Source organism: Sinocyclocheilus anshuiensis, unplaced genomic scaffold (assembly GCF_001515605.1).
Source record: "Sinocyclocheilus anshuiensis isolate Anshui unplaced genomic scaffold, SAMN03320099.WGS_v1.1 scaffold227, whole genome shotgun sequence".
NCBI lineage: Eukaryota > Metazoa > Chordata > Actinopteri > Cypriniformes > Cyprinidae > Sinocyclocheilus > Sinocyclocheilus anshuiensis.
In genome coordinates, this window is record NW_015549590.1 from 1407389 (window position 1) to 1425858 (window position 18470).

The following is an 18470-nucleotide window of genomic DNA, read 5'->3' on the forward strand; positions in this document are numbered from 1 at the left end:
GGTCTCTATCACATTTAGGTTCTGTACTATTGGAAGAAAACAACAAGGGCTGATTATTTTGGAGATGCTTATCCAATAAACTGTACATTAATAGTCTGGCAGTCTTCATCTCATCTTGACATTTTGTTGATTTAATAACACACATGAAGACTAAAGGAAGATTTAACACTGCGGCTTAATTAATGGCTGTGATTAATCAATGTTCATGATTGTTTCAACTCATCCTTTGTGTTTTACTAATTGGTCTCCCAAAGAGACTTTCAAAGCATTTCAGTAAAACTAATACTGGTAAAGCAGAAATGACACACGACACATCAAATGTAAATATCTGCAGTCTTTATTTCAACAAGACTAAGAAATGTTTAATATAACTTTTCTCTTACATTTTTAGCATCTATCTCTTTGTTTCGCCCATATTAAGCACATACTCTGAATGGGTAAAATCTGATGAACATCTCTCAGAGACCACTAAAACGACTGCTCATTATTTACAATTGTTTTCTTTTCTTTCTTCAGTCTCTCTCACTCCTCATCGCAGATGTCTCCACTGATGTACAGGGCTGCAGGCCCTGCAATCTGTCCACCTGAAGGTCAGCATTCAATCTAAAGATGACATTGCAGAGGTTCATTCAAGAGTCCATGTCATCTTCACACTGACTCGGAGTAGCTTGACATACTAAGCACAAGACACTTCTTTCCTGGTCATTACATCAGAGCCATCTTAACATGTGACAGCGGGAAGCTTTGGGTCAGAAGTATAGAAAACACATTGCTTTCTATTCGTGGCAGCACATTAGACTAGAAAAATACATAACTGATCTGAGGTGCGTAGCATTGCTGTAGAGCTCAGGCTCTTGAAACCCTGACAATGTCTGAGGACTGGCCATTCATCCATAGATACTGAATGAACCTCCAAACGAATGAATAAAAATGAACGTAAAAAGTATGCATGTTGCAGATATGATTAAAAGTATCATTTAAAACTCTCTTTGCCGTGAGGTATCTGAATACCAATTAAAAGTGCATGTGACATCAGGAACGATCAAGGACCGATGGCCAGCCCTGTCCTTGCATCAGCTTGTACAATTTTCACAATCCCCTTACATAAATCTATAACGACAAAACAAATGCTTACGGTAGCTCGGTTTACAAAATCTAAATATTATGTAACATGACATTTGAAGCCAATATAAAACCATCAGTTAAATTGTGAATTCATTAGAACGCATTCATCTACAGACATAAATATTTTGAATACTGAAATTAAGATACCTAGGAAAGCGATGCTTGCGGATGTGGTTAAATAACTTACTGTACAAGAGCGAGGGGAGCTAGTTTTTCCGAGAGGTGGGTGAAAAGCCCTTGAAGATCGAGAGATTTTCTTTTAAACCAACAAGCACTTGTCAGACATCTGAATGGGAAAGCGCATACATAGCCACTTTGGAACTAGTGTTGGAACGCACCATACACGCCGTCTATTGCTCTATATGAGGAATGGTTTTAAAATGTGTACCGACTTCAATGGATATCAATCGGGAATGGGGAAAAGGCTAGACGTTATATGTTACAAACAGAAATTAAAGTAAGAAAAACCAAAAGAGGCCACCCAACCTCTCAAATCAGCACCGTCTGTCACTGTGTAGTGAAATCTGCTGCAGTACCTATCATACAGTTTTATACCTTACAATACACTTCTAGCAAAATAAACACCTCCACATAAAACCTGTGTAAAATTCCTCTAGACAGCTCAGCCTTAAGCCATCTTCAGCATACGCTCGTATCCAGCTGCGCCAGTAAAAAAACAACTTTACTCAGGCCACACAGTCTACATAATCATCTTTGAGGGAACCATCGAGGCCTATTCAATGTATCAACTTTCAGACAGACCTTACCTAACCAAAACTCCTTCCTTATCACACACTATTAAGTTATTACTGAAGACTATATTCTCAAGTTATATATTATACTGCCAAAAATACTTGGGATGATGATACGGGGGCTGTGAAAGTTACAGGAAAAAAAAAAAAAAAAAAGCTTTGTGTCTGGGATCCTCTAGTGTTGACTTCACTCAAAAGGCAGCATTGCATACATTTTTGTTGGTTGCAACCCTAATAAAGGGCCCATTTATGAATTATTTAAGGCATCATGAAGTTTTTATCATGCTCTAAAATTCAGGAACATATATATGATCTGCAGCCAACCAAAGCCTCCATGCACACCAAATGTATTAAAAAAAATCGGAGTACTTCATACAGATTTGCTTAAATTATACGTGTTATATGGGTTGATTAATTGTTTACGTTTTATAAAAAGCGCTCGGATGATATATACAGCCAATCGTACACACCATCATCCACCCAAACACACACTCAATCTGACTTACTTTCAAACTAACACTTATTTAAACCATAACTGAAAAAATCATGTTGAGTCGTCAACGATTCTGGACACTACAAACACGGAGGAATAAAACCCAGCTGATGTGAAAAGCGGCGTGGAAACGTATAGCTGTACATAAATGAAGTCCGTTCTTATAAACACAAAAAATACACTGAAGGGAAGTTATTTGAGTATTAATAACTTGAGTGTCTTCCCCAGATGGCAGGCAGACGGAGTTCCTGAAAGCAGTGTCTTTAATGTCCTATGGCAGTTTTCTGCTCTCTTGTTCAAATTCGTACAAACACACATCCTCTTCCTCTCTGGGCCGGTCTTATCTCGTGTGTGGGGTGAGCAGGACGAGCAGGAGTGCCGTCACAGCCAGTGTTAGACTGAAAGGTGCCAACCGTGTACCACTAGAGGGCAGTTTGTCAGATTGAATCTTGATAATGCGAGGTTTAGCGGGCGCTGGGGTGGAGAAGTAGATGTCCCTGTCACTGTCGCAAGGGGGCGAGTCACAGCCGCTTCCGCTTTCCTCTCCACTGCCTGCATCCTCTAAAGAGCCAGGGGAAAAAATAGATCAATGTTAAAAACAGGCTTGTATGATGTCAGAATTTCACTTGAACTGAACCACAAGCGATGCCTCGTACCATTGACAAATGAGATGTCGTTGCCAGTGTAAGCAGCCTTAAGCCGACTGGTCATTTCCTTCAGCACTGCTATCTGCCGCCGAATCACCATGTCTGGTTTGGTGATGTCAACTTCCACATCTGGATTAGACACCTGATTGGCTAAGCCATTGCCTATGACGACAGATTCGTACCTGCATGTGAAGAAAGGAAGGAAAAGTTAAGAGGCCGGCCAATGTTGTAGGTTAAGTGAGTAATGAAATGGAGGAATTTGACTGTATCTGGGTTAGCAACCAATAAGAGTGTCTTTTAAAAACTCTTAGAAATGCACTCTTTGTTTTTATGTTGGTTTTATGGTTTTGAAAAACTATACATACCATTTTCAAGAAATATTTCAATATAATGCCATGTAGTTTAACAAGTAAAAAGTAACACCTTATTTTCCTTACACTGGTGTAAGTGTTCACACCTTAATTATTTTCAAAAACGTTTTTCAAAGCAAAATATTTTTTTAATAAAGTTGAGTTAAAGTAAAATTTGCAGTGAGTTGTACCACATGACCTTGCTTTGTCATAAAAAGATCAAATTATTTGATATTTTAAAAGACTTGACTATTTCCTTTTTTTTTTTTTTTGATTTATTTTTGCCGTTTTTGCCTTTTTTTTATTAGGATAGGCCAGTATATGAGACAGGAAGTGAAGTAGGAGAGAAAGAGGGGGACAGGATCGGGAAAGGTCTGCGAGCTGGGACTCGAACTTAGGACGCCTGAAGCGCAACGGCGCTATATGTTGTTATAATGATGACATAATTTCCTTTTAATGCTTATGTTTGCCCCTGCCTATTTGTTGCACCACATGACTTTGATTTGGCAAACAAAAGTTTTCCAAAATGTTGCTACACTGGTTATTTTTACCGTTTTTCTAAGAAATAATAAAATTGTCAAACTACTTCAAAAATTTCATTCTTAAAATTGAGGCATTATTATAGAACAGATTTAGCGCTCTGAAGTTTCTGACTTTATACATTTTAACTTGGTAATTAAAAACATGTAATGACTTGAAAATACCTCACATATGACGTGCAAGTATAAACTGCATTTAAAAACGATTTTGAATAACTTTATAGATCTGTTCGAAAATAGGAGCCATCATCTCATTGACCCACCTGCTTTTGGCTGTACCATTCCAGCATTCATCACTGACAGCAGTTCGCTCTCCAACACACACAGTGTCAGGCAGGGTGGACCAGAACTTCTTGGCATGCTTCAGTTTCTTCTTAACATCAGTCAACTAGGAAACAAACAGTTTGTGTTACAAACAATACATTCTGATCTGGCAAAATCAATTGACATCTTTTTAAAGAAAATAGAAGTGATATGAGTGGTAGTAAGGGTGCCCATTATCCTTACCAGTCGGTCCAGACTAGTGCCAGCGGCGGTGGTGGGTCTGGCATCAGGACTGTAGGGTCGGAAACGCCCGGGGAAGCCCGAGTCTTTAGGAGAGCGCCGGGTGCGGAAAGCCATGTTGGGTTTGGGCTGCCCGCATCCCTGAAACACCTGAAACAGACAAATAACTCTCAATACATATGCACCAAAATCAAATCAAATCAAATAAAACATTGCGCATGCGAAATGTTGAAAAGAAATTAAAAACATACCTTCTGTGAGACCTGTATGCTGTTTTCCTGCATGTTCATGATGGCGTCTGAAATCTTCACGTCTATGGGATCCATTACTGACTCAAAGTTAAAGGGTCCCTCTAGTCTCTCAGCAAGACCCAACATGGCATCTAAAATTCATAAAATACAAAATAAATGCATTAATAAATGGAACACCCTTAAGGCAATTCATGTCATCAATGCTTTCAATTACCCATGCCCAAAAACATTCTGTAATTTGCACCACTAGAGGGCAGCATACAGTCATCGGTCCAGGCTAAGCCTATTGTGCGAACAGCTTGTTAAACAGTCAGAGGCCTGAACAAGGCGCCCCAATTAAGGTTCCCCCCAAAGCTGACAGGCAGGGTGAGCAAAGCCAGTCCCAGAGTCCCACGAGCCAGGAACACTTTGCGAGAGCACACGAGAATGTGTGACGGGACCGGAGACCACACGGCCTTCAGAGTCACGAGAGGCCCAAAACACTTCATGAAACACATGCATGGATAAAAACAGAGCCGTTCCCCAGTGTTCACTCCTAATCCAAGTCAATTCCAATTCTGCTCTCAAGCTGAGGCTTCACATAAATTGTTTTGGCCTCGGAGCAAGTGGAAGTAGAAACCATTTCAATGTGACCTGTTAATTTTTATTCTGTGCTTATGATACTCCTCTGCTTAGTGTGGAAAACTGGCTCCATTATATTTAGTAATGGTTGAGTAATAAATCAATTACTTGAGCCATTTAACACTCTCTTACCGAGGAAGTTATTCCACTCTGTGTCCAGATCGGCCTGATTGGCCAGGCAGCCTCGCATGACGTTGAGACAGTAGTTCTTGCAGGGCTTCAGCGCCACCTGGCCGGTACAGTACGGGCAGTATAACATCTTCATAGCTGCACGCACACAACTCGGAGAGACGCTTACCTGAAAGAGAGGACGAACAAGAAGATTGAGCAGAGTCAGCAAAACAGACACAGGAGGAAAAGGTTAATGAGTCCGTAACCATATGCCTGATGCTGCTAATAAAACTCTGAACAAAGAGCATCAGCGACCCCGTCACCTTTTATAAGGTCGCTGCTGAAGTTGTGTTTGCTCAATTTGTCATTGCAGGTTCAATTGCTTCTACTAACTCACTACACACACCGAGAAGCCTTGGCCTCTGATCTTTTAATGCTGGAAGATAAGCCCCGATTGGTCCATCCAGGTGTCCACCTTCACATACTGATAAACCCTACAGAAAACCTGTACTTTCGATCTCTGCTGTCCCTGATCTCTGACTTGCTCAGTAAACATTAGTCGCCATGCTAGCCACAATCAACTCTAGACCTGGGTATTGATGAAAATTTCCCTGTTTCAATTTGTTTCTGATTTACAAACTCTTGATTTGATTCTGTTGCATTTTATTTTATTCCGATTCGCTGGAGTATATGTCAGTTATGATTTTGCTTACATAAAAGACATTCTCTGTTTGCTAATGTTTAAATCAGGCCAGTGTTTCAGACTGATTCAAACTTAATTAAACTGACCTTTTTGAACTATTCAATAAAAGAATCTGTTCATAAGCAGAGTTATCTTTAACTAATACAAAAAGTGAAACAAACAATTAAAAACATTTGTTAATTAAAATAAAAGTGGAAAAAAAAATTATTAGACATGATGGAAAAACTCAAGTTTTCAGCTAGTGGCTTGTTTATGGATCAGACTACATTGGTAACATTGTATTTTTTTTGTTGTTTTTTTTGCATGCAGCCCTCGAGGACAAATCACATTTCTTGCCATTATTTTGTCTTAGTATTGCATCACATTCAATTATTTTGTTTGTTGGAAAATGTACCTTTTTTACCCCTCCCTAGTCAAAGTAACTTAAAAAACAAACAAACAAAGACAGCTTCTCACCGTGGAGACTTTGCCCACCACTTCAGGCATTAGCGTCAGGCCGCGTGTGAACGTGCGAACTGCGATGAAGGACCGGGTCAACTGCAGGCGGAGCTTGCGTGGAACGTCACCGAAGGGTTTGAGCTGCTCCATGTGCCTGCTGACGCACTCCATGTACGAGTCGCTGAACTCATACTGTACGTTGACCAGTCGGAACATGCGCTCCAAAAGCTCCGTCCAGAAATCCGTTAGCATGTCGTCCAGGTTGACGGCGCTGCTCCCATGGCTGTAATAGCGGCGTAGCTCATGGAAGAAATGCTCAAAGAGCTCGGCGTTCTTCACATACATCAAGCCGTAGGTCCGCACGAACATGTCATTGAGAGATTTCTCTGCATTGCTTAACAGCTCTCTGAAGAACTCTGAAAAGAAAGAACAATAACGAGAGAGTTGGTTAGTTCTAAATGTCAAAGGTGATGAAGGTTTTCAAGTGCATTCCTTATGTGACACCTGCTGGAGTGAATGTTCCAATAAGATGCATGCTTCAAATCTTAAATGCACATTATATATATTATATGTATGTGTGTGTGTGTGTGTATATATATATATATATATATATATATATATGTGTGTGCACTTTCATGATTGTTTCTTAACACACTTAAGAACAACAAAAAATGCACTTTGTAATCATGTCAAATTAAAAGTTTTACTTTAAGCTACACTATTAATCATCTTAATATTTTTTGAACACTTGTTTTGTTGACTAACATATTAAAGCACATGTAAAGTATGAAATTATAATTTTACCTTAAGCGTGTTACTTGATTAGATTAAAAGTTACAATTTTAAATATGCTACATTTCAGTTTCACCATTTCAAATGTTTAACTGTCAAACTCCAAAAAGGACTAATAAGTAAAAAAAACAAAACAATAAAAAGCACCAAAAAGTAGTCTATGTACTATATGCTTAGTCTTCTGAAGCCATTAAGATTGACAGTGATTTTTCACTCACTGCAGTTCTCAAATAAAATATAGTGCAGGTTTGACATCATGATGCTTTGTTATGAGATGCTCAGAAATCAATAACGATTGATGAAGTCCAACCTGTCAGTTTATTAAAAGTTATTGTCTTCAACCTTCAGACCTGGAATACAGGCAAAGTCATCCAGACTACATTTACAGTGCTGTTTTGTCCTTTTTGAAACGTGACAGATGTGACCACTCTGAACTGTCAGAAAAGATCTGACAGAAAATGGAAAAAATTCCATTTGGAACATTTTTGAGAAAACTACCATTTTAACATTCAGTAGTTGCCCATTAAGAAACTTTTGCAAATGGGTATTTTTGGCAAGCCCTCATTTTGGCAAGCCCCCAGTATTCTCGCATGAGAAATAAGACAAGATAAGAAATGAGATCTCTACATCTTATCTTAAAAAGAATGTGCACTTACTGGCCATGAACATAAACATAACAGATATGAATTGGAGCACATGCGTAACATGGAACCGAGTATGCACGCAGAAAGACTTCACATCAGAAAAAGCACACAGACCGTCAACTTCAACACATATAAAATTAATTGTTATTAACTTTGGAACGTCAGCTGGCAGCACGTCCGTTACTGTCATTACAATGACGTTCGAGAGACAGCGATTTAGTGCTCCGCAGAGCCCTCGGCCTAACTTGCTCTCGCTGACTGGAAAACCTACCAGAACCGCAAGCGAGGTCAGAAAAGCACACGGTTATTATCTAAACAGATTAATGCATATTCCATTCCACCCAACGCATGGTTTTCACTCGCTACGTTCCAGAAAAATAACTTTTGTGTCCAAGGAGAAAGAGCTGAGAGCACAGAAAGCATGAAGGGCAGCTAACGTCTCGCCCATCAAGCCGGCTGAGGCTGACCACTATCAATGGCATTTTCCTGTTGTCACATTCCATTCGCTTTTCTTTCTCTCCGCACCGCTCCCGCTCCGTCCTTCAGAAGGCTTTTCAATAGGATTACTGAATAATGCTGACCCCCCTCCCCGAAAACAGACCTGTACGCCCCCTGAAACCCCTCACAATCACTGACTCTCTCCTGCTTTCAGTTCATCAGTGGCTTCAGAAGGCTCTCTTCATTGGAGACTGGGAACAATGCCCTACTTCATCCTGAGGAATGTCAGACCCCCTTCCCTCCCAGCCTCCCCAAATAATCCAGCCCCTCTCTCCCATGAAACCCTCTCTCTCTCCCGGGCCAGCAAACACTAATTTCTTAATCTGAACAAAATGAGAATTCCTAAAGAAATGCTTCACCTCTCTTCCCGCGCTCGCTCTGCAAAGCGCGCCATTTGTTCTCCGCCTTTCTCCTCTCGCTAAAAGCCCGCCGGCCCGCAGCACAGATGCCCTGGGCATAATGAGTGAGACTTTGAAGTGTTAAGTGGCCATGCATCTGTGTTCTCGTAAACCGTCTTTCACTACCCATAGACTTCGTCGACACAAACAAGACACCTCGGGTTTATAAACAAACAAAGCATGCTGTGCCGCCGTCAATTCCACCTCAAGCTAACACACAGCCAGCTGAATGACAAGAGGTGTGTGTGAGAGAGACGGACAGGGGAATGTGAGTGTATTTGAGGGCTCTTCTAAATGCCCCCATCCTGCTGTGTAACCACGGATACCGGAAACACCGCAGCCCTCACATTTAGCTCCCCTCCCACGAATGGCCCTCGGCCCCTGGCCCCACACAGGGAGAGATATAGAAGGCACCCAGCTCCACGCTCCATTGACAGAGATTAAACCTTAAGGGCCGCCTTCCCGCCTTCCTCCAGATCCCGAGGAATTTCAGAGCTGTCACAAGTTTAATGTCAGGGGGGAGAATGCCAGAGCTGTCACAAGTTTAAAGTCAGGGGGAGGAAAGAACGAGGTGAGGATGAGGAGGAGAAGATTTTCCAGGTTTGCAAGTCAGTGTGCCATTACCAAAGAAAACACGAATTTACATGAGCCACTTGTCAGAAAACCACTTCAAGGACGTGCATGCTAAATCACAGTAAAGTGAAATGAATTTCTGTAGTTCTTGGAAGACTTTTGTGCATATGCATCAAGGCACGACTAGAGACAATAATTATACCCCAGCTAGATGCAAAAAACATTTGTTAAACTGCGTATGGGTCAATGGCGTGACACTTTAGTATAGGGACCTGTTCTCTCTATTAACTAATTTCTTATTAGCATGCCTGTTATAAACATATTGGCAGTTTATTAGTGCTTATAAATCACATTTTCTGCATGACCAAATTGTACATCCCTAATCCTACCCAATACCTAAACTTAACAACTACCTTACGAACTATTAATAAGCAGTGTAGAGAAAATTGTATTTTCTATTCATATTATTAGTAGTTTTATTTGCTTTACTCTACTAAGGAGTGTTCTTTCTTTATTATGTCTAATTAATGTGCTTAAGTTTGTCATGAGATAGATGAGACATAACAGGAAATCTAAGTGAGAGACAAGAAAATGTTTAGAGACAATTAGACATCCTGGCTTCTTAGAAACGCATCTCTGGAGGACATAGTTAGACACCTTAAATGGACATGTATGTTCAATATTAGTGGTTTAACGGATCACAAATCTCACGGTTCGGATCACATTACGGTTTTTGACCCACGGATCGGATCATTTTTCGGATCAGCAAGAAAAGAAAAATATTTCAATTTAACTTGCTTTCCATTTATTACTTAAAGCGAAGTACTTCTTTGATACCACAGCAAATACTACTAGATTAACTAAGAAAGTTTAAACATGATTAAAGAAGCAGCAGTATTTATAGGCCGCTGTCCCTTTAAGACCTGATGCACGGATCCGATATGATACACATCACATCCGATTTCTTTCTCAGCTGTTTTCATTCACTTGAGACATAACTGACTGCGTTTACCTGAATGATTGTCGAGATGGGTATTTTGTCATAATTTTATGTATATGTGTCTGTTTAAAGGATTTAAAAGAGGATTGAGTTCAGTGTTCACGCGCCGTCTGAAATGAGTGTAACTTACGCGCTTCATGTGTGGGCGGCTGTGCGCAAGTAACGAATCCAGTTCCCTTTCGCCTTTTCTCTCTGGAATTGTTTAAAATTCGCTTGCTTGTGTAAATACGAACAAATGATCGACTTATACTCTATTATGGTTAATTTTTGCAATTGATCTGCGGATCACATGCGTGCCGAACCGCGGGGCTTGGTCCGTACGGATCATGGATCAACTACGATCCGTTTAACCACTATTCAATATGCATTATGATTGGATGAGATCAAAGCATCCGGATTTGATGAAGGTATAAATGTTGAGTTGGGGTGGTGTCTCTTTGTCACACTCTGCATAGAGCCCTGCACGGGTCTCAAATATAGGCCCTAGCCCGGCCCTGGCCCGAGACGCTCAGGAGGCTACTACTGTTTCAGCTATTAAAATAGTTCAGTTTTGTATAAGTGATTATATTTCGTTTCGTTTTTTTTTATTAAGTTAATTTAGAAAAACGTTTGGAGCATTTTTTTGTTCGTTAAATGTAAGTTTTTGTTTTTTAAAGTAACGATCAACTGGCCAGCGGCAGACAGTGAGTTGATCATAGCCTATGTTTGATCAATTTAGCCTTCTCAAATCATCACGACTTGCCTAAAATAAAATCTATAGATATAAAGCAGTTTAAGCATATCACAATGTTAGTTTAAATGTTTAACCTATATAAATGTGAGCAATTAGACGCATATCTAATCGTTTGTGCGGAGAGCTAAAGTGCGCTTTACAGGACATGGAGGCGCCGGCGCGATCACTTACAGTGGAAACAACTTAAAATATGCCGTCATTTTTGCTCATAAAGGTAAGAGTAATACATCACTCAGAACTGTAAAGGTTCTACTTTTATTTGTGTGCACTCACAATATCAACAAAATGTTGTGCTTTTATAAAATAAAGATGCGCTTTCTGCAATTTCTGCGAGGAGTGCTTCACAGTAATGAACCGAAACTCAGCGAATACTTGCCTGACAGACTTGCTAAATATATCTATAGAAAGCTTTAAATTACTACTTTAAAACTAAATAATTAAAAAACGAAAACTCTTTCATTATAAAATCCATAAAGATGCATTTCTCTCTAAAGGCGCATCCAATGAGGAGATGGCGAGTCAGGCTACTTTTGCTGGGGCTTTGCGGCATGCTTTAGCCCATTGCGTGCATTTTTTGCTGTCATGTGCAAGGATATGTTTGTAGATTCTGCACTGCACATGACCAATTGGCTCACTGTTTGCCGTGGTAATCAAATCAAAACTCTTCCAAAATGCAGCTTTTCCCGAAGCACTGGGAACATTTAGTAACTCCCCACACTCCAACTTCTCCCTGATGCTCTGCATGGTCAGCTGTCACCTGTATGCTGAAGCGTGCGTATAGAGCTGAATGAGCCCGAGTCCGACCCGTCCAGACCTCTAACTCTGCAGCCAATCTGTATGACTGTTGACCTTTTCTTGCAAGAAAATAAATCTACAAAAGACTTTTGTCTCATACCTTTATTGAAATAGAAAATTGCCACAACAGCAGCAAATTAGGAGTTTGAGGCTAAAGTCGCTGTCAATGGTTTGTTAACGGTGAGAACTGGACCTTAAAATAAAGTGTGACCAGTTTTTTTTTTTTAAATCTAAATTTAATAAATTACTTAAAAATACTTTAAAAATGCAAATCATGCATGTAGCGATTACCAGAAAAAAAGCAGTGAAGCACATTTTTAAAGTATTAGTATTAAAAAAACGAACTAAATAAATATCTTTGAGACTATCTGCAGATCCTTATGACTGTGTGTCAAGGTCAGTAAGTCTCATAAAATATCAGATAAACTGACCTTTTGATGAGAAGAGAAGGCAAGGTTAGTTTAGTTTGTAAAACGTCAAGAGAAAAAGACATCATGTCTGCTAAAACTTAATAAAATTACTGAATTTTTATTGGAAAAAAAATGATTGAAAAAAGTGTCTTATACTTATACATTCACATGTTTTCAAGGTGTGTTGAAAATGTTAGCACTTTTTGTGCCATGTTACACATTATATTTTTTTATTTTTAAACCATTTGATAAGAAAAAAAAAATCCAACACAACACAACACATTTGTTTTAAATGAGTTTAAAAGATTTTCCCTTTTCTTTATCGTGGACACCAAGTTGTGCATAAAGCACAGTCAGTCACTCAACATCCCCCACCCCCCACACCCTTTCCTCTCCACATCCTTCCCAACATAACTGCTGAGATTTTGGGACCCAGTGTTGTAAGCGTTACAGTTGGAGGGGCGTTACTCAGGCATCCTACTTCGTCATTAAAAGACACTTTATGATACACGGGAGTCTGCCAACAAGCAGACTGCGGACCTCCCTTCTGATTTTTCCATTAAAACGACCTTCTCGCATCGATTTAGAAATGTGTGTGAAAGGTTATCCGGGAGGGTGAACTACAGAACCGTATTACAATATCTATGAGGAGGAATGGAATGGGCTGTCTGGACTCAACAAATGCCTCGACACAGGTCCCAAATCTCTGAGCGCTCAAACATGTTCCTCAGACATCCGGAGGAGGGAAAATTCCTTATTCACTGTCCCGCCCTCCACACCAGCTTATTCCTCTACTCATCCCCCTTTGATAACTCTTCTTTATCCCAGGCGGTAATTGTTCCCTATTTGTGCCAATTAGTTGCTCAGCTTCTTTCTTTCCTTGTGGGATTTCAAACCCCCCTGCAGAGGCGTCGAGAATGAGAATTTGGTCGGGGGTTAATCCTAATTCTTACAGCGCAATCGCAACTCCTCCAGTTGGGGTCACCTAGACCCAGACCGGACGCACGGGGAGGAACAAACACAACAAGCTCTAGAGGAAAACTATTTCTGGTAGGGGACTTAATTGCCCGTGACTCCAACCTTGAGGCTTTGAAAGCAGAGGCTGCTTCCAGTGCACATGCACCCAAACTCACTTAAGAGTGTGTGCGCTTAAATTCATTTCATCTTAATGACATCTAGCCGCTGTGTTGACAGCGAACATGTTCTACCGCATTTCCTGCTGAACAAGTTGTGTGTAACCATTTAGTCTTCATTACTTACTATAAATACATCCACCTCTGCATCCTGTAGGCCTGACCAGCACAGAGGAAACGTCTGCTTGTGCGTAAATGAGAAAAAAACACTCTCAAAGACACCCAAGCATCTAATTTACACCTTAGACGTTTTCAAAGCGAAGAAAATACTTACGTTTCAATGAAAGAACGCATTGACGGTGTCTTTGTTTGCCAGCATAAAAGCTACTGGTATTTTAAGGCCGTTTAGCTCATTAAGTCACATGCCAGGGTCTAGTGCACATTTTACGCAGACTGGCGATTCAGAGCGTATTCCCACGGTAAAAGTTCAAAAGACCCGAGAACCTAGAGATGGAGGAGAAATGAAAAGCATAACAGACTTATGGCAGAGAGAAAAGGGGGAGAACAGAGACAAAAGGCAGCAGAGGAGGAGGCGGATGGGATCTGGCCATCACCGCATTCCGACACGTCACATTCCTGCTCACATCTGGCTGCAATACACACGATCCCTATTACCATTCACTCCCCGAAGTCGCACTTTCTTTTTACATTCACACAAACAGGCAATCTTGAGAGCCGACCAGGTCACCTCTCACTTCCATCAATGTTCCCTGCAAGCCATCACCTCTGATTCGGTTCCCTTCCTCCACAACAGGGATGTAAAAACGTGTTACTTCAGTACCACGATTCTATTCAAACATAAATGTAATAAATGCCTAATAAACCAATCTAATATGCATGATAGTCCTGTCTATTATCATCAAACATTGACAAGAAAAATAAAAATACCTTACACCACAGTGAAATTAATATGCTATTGAAGGCACTCATATTCAAATGTAGGAAGAAAAAAAATAAAGTACAAATGCAGTATTTTTTTCCTTGTTAATAATTTTGTTTAATAATAATTACTGATAGAACAACAATTATTCTTATTATTTTAATAATATCATTAATATGAAACACCATTAAGAGAGAAAAACACTGCATTTTTATTTATTTTTTATATACATTTTTTTTGTTTTCTTTTTATTGTTAATAAAGTTGCTTAATAATAATAATTATTATTATTATTATTGACAATAGAAACAATTATTTTTTTATTATTAATATAATTAATATTCAAAAAAACATATTTAAAAACCTTATTTAATTTCTAATTTGCTTAAACCAAGCCAATCATTTTCTTGCTAAAATGTTGTTTAATATCAACATTATTTATAATTCATTTTGATAGAACAATAACAATTATTATTATGTAAACATCAATAGCAAGAAAAAGAAAACTACCTTTTATTTATTTAATATATAAAATACTTATGTTCCATAGCATATTCATTTTTATGAAAATGTCACTGGTATTGCTTTTGACTATTGAATATTTAGTATTATGACAACACTAGTCCACACAAATACTCACATTATCATCAGATGCTGTTACACATCATTTAGGAGTTTGCTTCAAACAACCCAGAACATCATAACACACGCCAGCTCTCGCAAAACATGCCAGAAAACCGACTGTGTTGAGCCCATTTAAAACCACTCGGCTGCTCTGCCAGAGAAACAGAGCTTTGGTAAAGCTGGATGGCCACATGTGAGTTAACATGGGTCTCATTTAGAAATAGCTGTGGCTCAGAGCGGATGGGTGACGAATCGTGTGAGTGGAGGGAGATGTGCCATCAGCACTTCATTTATTCCTTCCTTGTCTATCCAGTCATTGACCAATCAACCCAAACACCATCTCACCGTTTCATTTCAGAGGCTACAGTCCTTTACAGTCCTGGCTCGATTGTATCTACCCAGAGAGATGTTTTCTTTAAAATGTACCCTTGATGAACTCGAGCTGGATGCGTGTGACCAGGCCTTTAGTTTGTCTCACTTTTCCTGATTTGACACACTCTTTATGGCATGAAGAGAAGCAAACACATAAAGCATGCATTATGAACCAGGCGAGTGTGCGTGTATTAGCCTGCGGAGTGTCTGTGGGGTTTTCCCCTCCTGAATGAGTCAGCAGTGTCAATGCATGTTCCCATGCACCCTTCTGCCCTGCACTGGGGAAACCTGATCCCGCTCTCCCAGCCTGATATTCACTGCCACATGCACTGCAGAGAGGAAACCAGGCCTCTGCATGTATGTATGTATGTATGTGTGTGTGTGTGTGTGTGTGTGTGTGTGGTCTGTCTGCAAGCCTGAGAGTGTGTGCGTGAGTGTGTGCGTGGCAGATGACTGTGGGATGTTGAGGGACAGGTGGAGAAAAGGATGTATAGACTGTGTGTCTGGCAGCCGGGGGTGTCTGTCAAACTAACTGTAACAGTGTATGGAAGGGCAGCATGAGCGGATCAACAACTGATTAACCGACAATATCGCAACACATTTTGATGCAAATGACAAGCAAAGCGTTCGGATTTGGTAGATTTGCATGCATGAACGTGTGCAAGAGCTGTACTGACGGTCAAAGTGACGGTGTCTCAGGGTGAAGGTGTTTTGCAGGTTGGAGCTGAGCTGATGAACGGGGGCTTTCAGGTCTGTGCGGCTCTGCTGACTCAGTTTCTCCTCCATCTCCAGAGTACAGCAGGAGAAACCTTGAGGACACACATTCAGATGATTTCCTGAAAAAGACAGAAAGAAATTGTAAGTGTAAACACTGTAAAAAAAAAAAAATCTAACAATATATTGTATATTATTTATTGTATATTTTATATATTTTTTATTTTATTTTTTAGATGTGAACCAGCTTTTCTCTGCTATACTACGTAATTTGTAAATGAAAAGGCATTTTCAGTAGTGGTCTCAGACTTTTGGACCCCACTTTATAATGTAATATAATGCTCTGACAGCATGTACAATGCCAATAAAGCTCTAGCATTTTAAATGTTAAAGAGCAAGTAATTTTATTTACTCATTCTTCAATGAATGAATTATGTCTAGACGTTTGGCGACCCGAAAGCTGAAAACCTAACGTCAAACTCATTTCCAATACAAATCAAACAAAGAACAGAACTGAACACGATGTGCTTACAGTATAAAGTGAGCTGACAAGCCAAAGGCATCCAAGACAAAAAGCAAAAACTGAATATTCAAGACCCTGTGGACACATGTTTCAGTAGTTCTAAGGGAACCTGGGCTTTCTTCGTGATTCGACCCATCAGAAAACAAGTCTGCGCTGCGGTCGTCGAGTGAACAGCACAGATGGACAGCGAGCGACAATGCCAATAAAGCTCTAGCATTTTAAATGTTAAAGAGCAAGTAATTTTATTTACTCATTCTTCAATGAATGAATTATGTCTAGACGTTTGGCGACCCGAAAGCTGAAAACCTAACGTCAAACTAATTTCCAATACAAATCAAACAAAGAACAGAACTGAACACGATGTGCTTACAGTATAAAGTGAGCTGACAAGCCAAAGGCATCCAAGACAAAAAGCAAAAACTGAATATTCAAGACCCTGTGGACACATGTTTCAGTAGTTCTAAGGGAACCTGGGCTTTCTTCGTGATTCGACCCATCAGAAAACAAGTCTGCGCTGCGGTCGTCGAGTGAACAGCACAGATGGACAGCGAGCGGCTGGATTAAAAAAGGCGTCACATTAACATGGGGAGTGTGAGCAGGGTGGACTGCGAAGTCGCAGCTGCAATAATGTTTTGTTTTTCTTTCTTTTTTTTAATGCGGTTGTTGGAATTCAAGAGAACACAAGGGTCCTTTCAGTGGACTGGACTCCGACCGGCGGTTTGGCTACCCATGCTGCTGTTCAGCGAGACTGGCCACTCAGGATAGCGCACTGCACACCGATGAGAGATCCTCGCTCTCAGGCCATTTCTCAATGTGAATATACATTTAGCTCCATGCATTTCATATTTATTAACTGAAATTTAGATGGTTTTGAAGGCCACTGTGTTCCTGTGAGGGATAATCGGGGCACAAAAACAATCTGAAAAGATTGTAACCTTCATCAGCATGTCTCATGAATATTAATTAGGTGACATAATGCTCATCCAATGCTCTAAAGTGACTTATTGAAAAACAGATTAGGACCATTCAATAGATTGATCTAATGGATGAAAGCACCGATCTAAACAGTATAGTGATATTCTAAGATTTTAAATATTTTTTCTTTACACAATGACCAAGCACAAGTTTTTAATTAGATTTTTGACCAAAAAAAATAAAAAAAAGAGAAAAATCAACGACATTTCTAAAAGTGGCTAGTTATAATGGTTGACAAACTTGGGTTTACTCATGAGCACTGCTCAGTGTCTGTAACGGGCACAGTGTATTTTGTCATGCGCACTACGATATCTGTGACACGACTCGTATCAGAGCATCTGCTGAACACATCGGCGTGGGTGAAAAGCGAGGAGCTGTTGAGAGCTTACAAATAATCACCATCTCACAAAATATCCAAGAGGAATTGTCACTGACCACTGCCAGGGCTTGTTTTACACCGGCGGAGCAGGAAGGAGAGGCAGTGTGTGTGTTAATGTGCATGGATATGGTCTACTCTTTTTTTAATAAATATCAGTGGTATTGACTGGGGTGTCAAAAGCCTTAATCAATCCTGCATTGAAGCAGATTTGCAAAAAATATAAACAGAAGTTATGGCTTCATACATCAGGAGTCTGAAGGAACTGGTCTATAAATTTGAGAAAGAGCAGCACCTTCACCCTTCCGCGGCCCCAGACCAGCTGTACCCCTCAACTCCCCTGGGACCCCGTCCAAATCACTCACTCACTTTCACACACATGGCATCAGGTACATACAAGACCTGTACATCATATCTCAGCCCAACAGACAGCTCTTTGTATATGGGCATTTGGAGAGAGAGAACCTAACCTGAAAAGGCAAAGCAAATATTCTAGT

General features: G+C 40.1%; 1 protein-coding gene across 1 annotated transcript in view; it reads right to left on the reverse strand.

The window, feature by feature from the left end:
- Window positions 1-321: 321 nt before the first annotated feature.
- gpc4 (glypican 4) overlaps window positions 322-18470 on the reverse strand; it is a 40601-nt gene continuing 22452 nt past the window's right edge. The window contains exons 2-9 of the mRNA XM_016446511.1: window positions 16063-16221; window positions 6553-6950; window positions 5415-5580; window positions 4662-4792; window positions 4414-4560; window positions 4170-4294; window positions 3027-3199; window positions 322-2931 (exon numbers count right to left, since the gene is read on the reverse strand). Of these exons, the coding sequence (XP_016301997.1) occupies window positions 2711-2931; window positions 3027-3199; window positions 4170-4294; window positions 4414-4560; window positions 4662-4792; window positions 5415-5580; window positions 6553-6950; window positions 16063-16221 (1520 nt within the window). The 3' untranslated portion in view covers window positions 322-2710. The remainder of the gene's footprint in view (window positions 2932-3026; window positions 3200-4169; window positions 4295-4413; window positions 4561-4661; window positions 4793-5414; window positions 5581-6552; window positions 6951-16062; window positions 16222-18470) is intronic.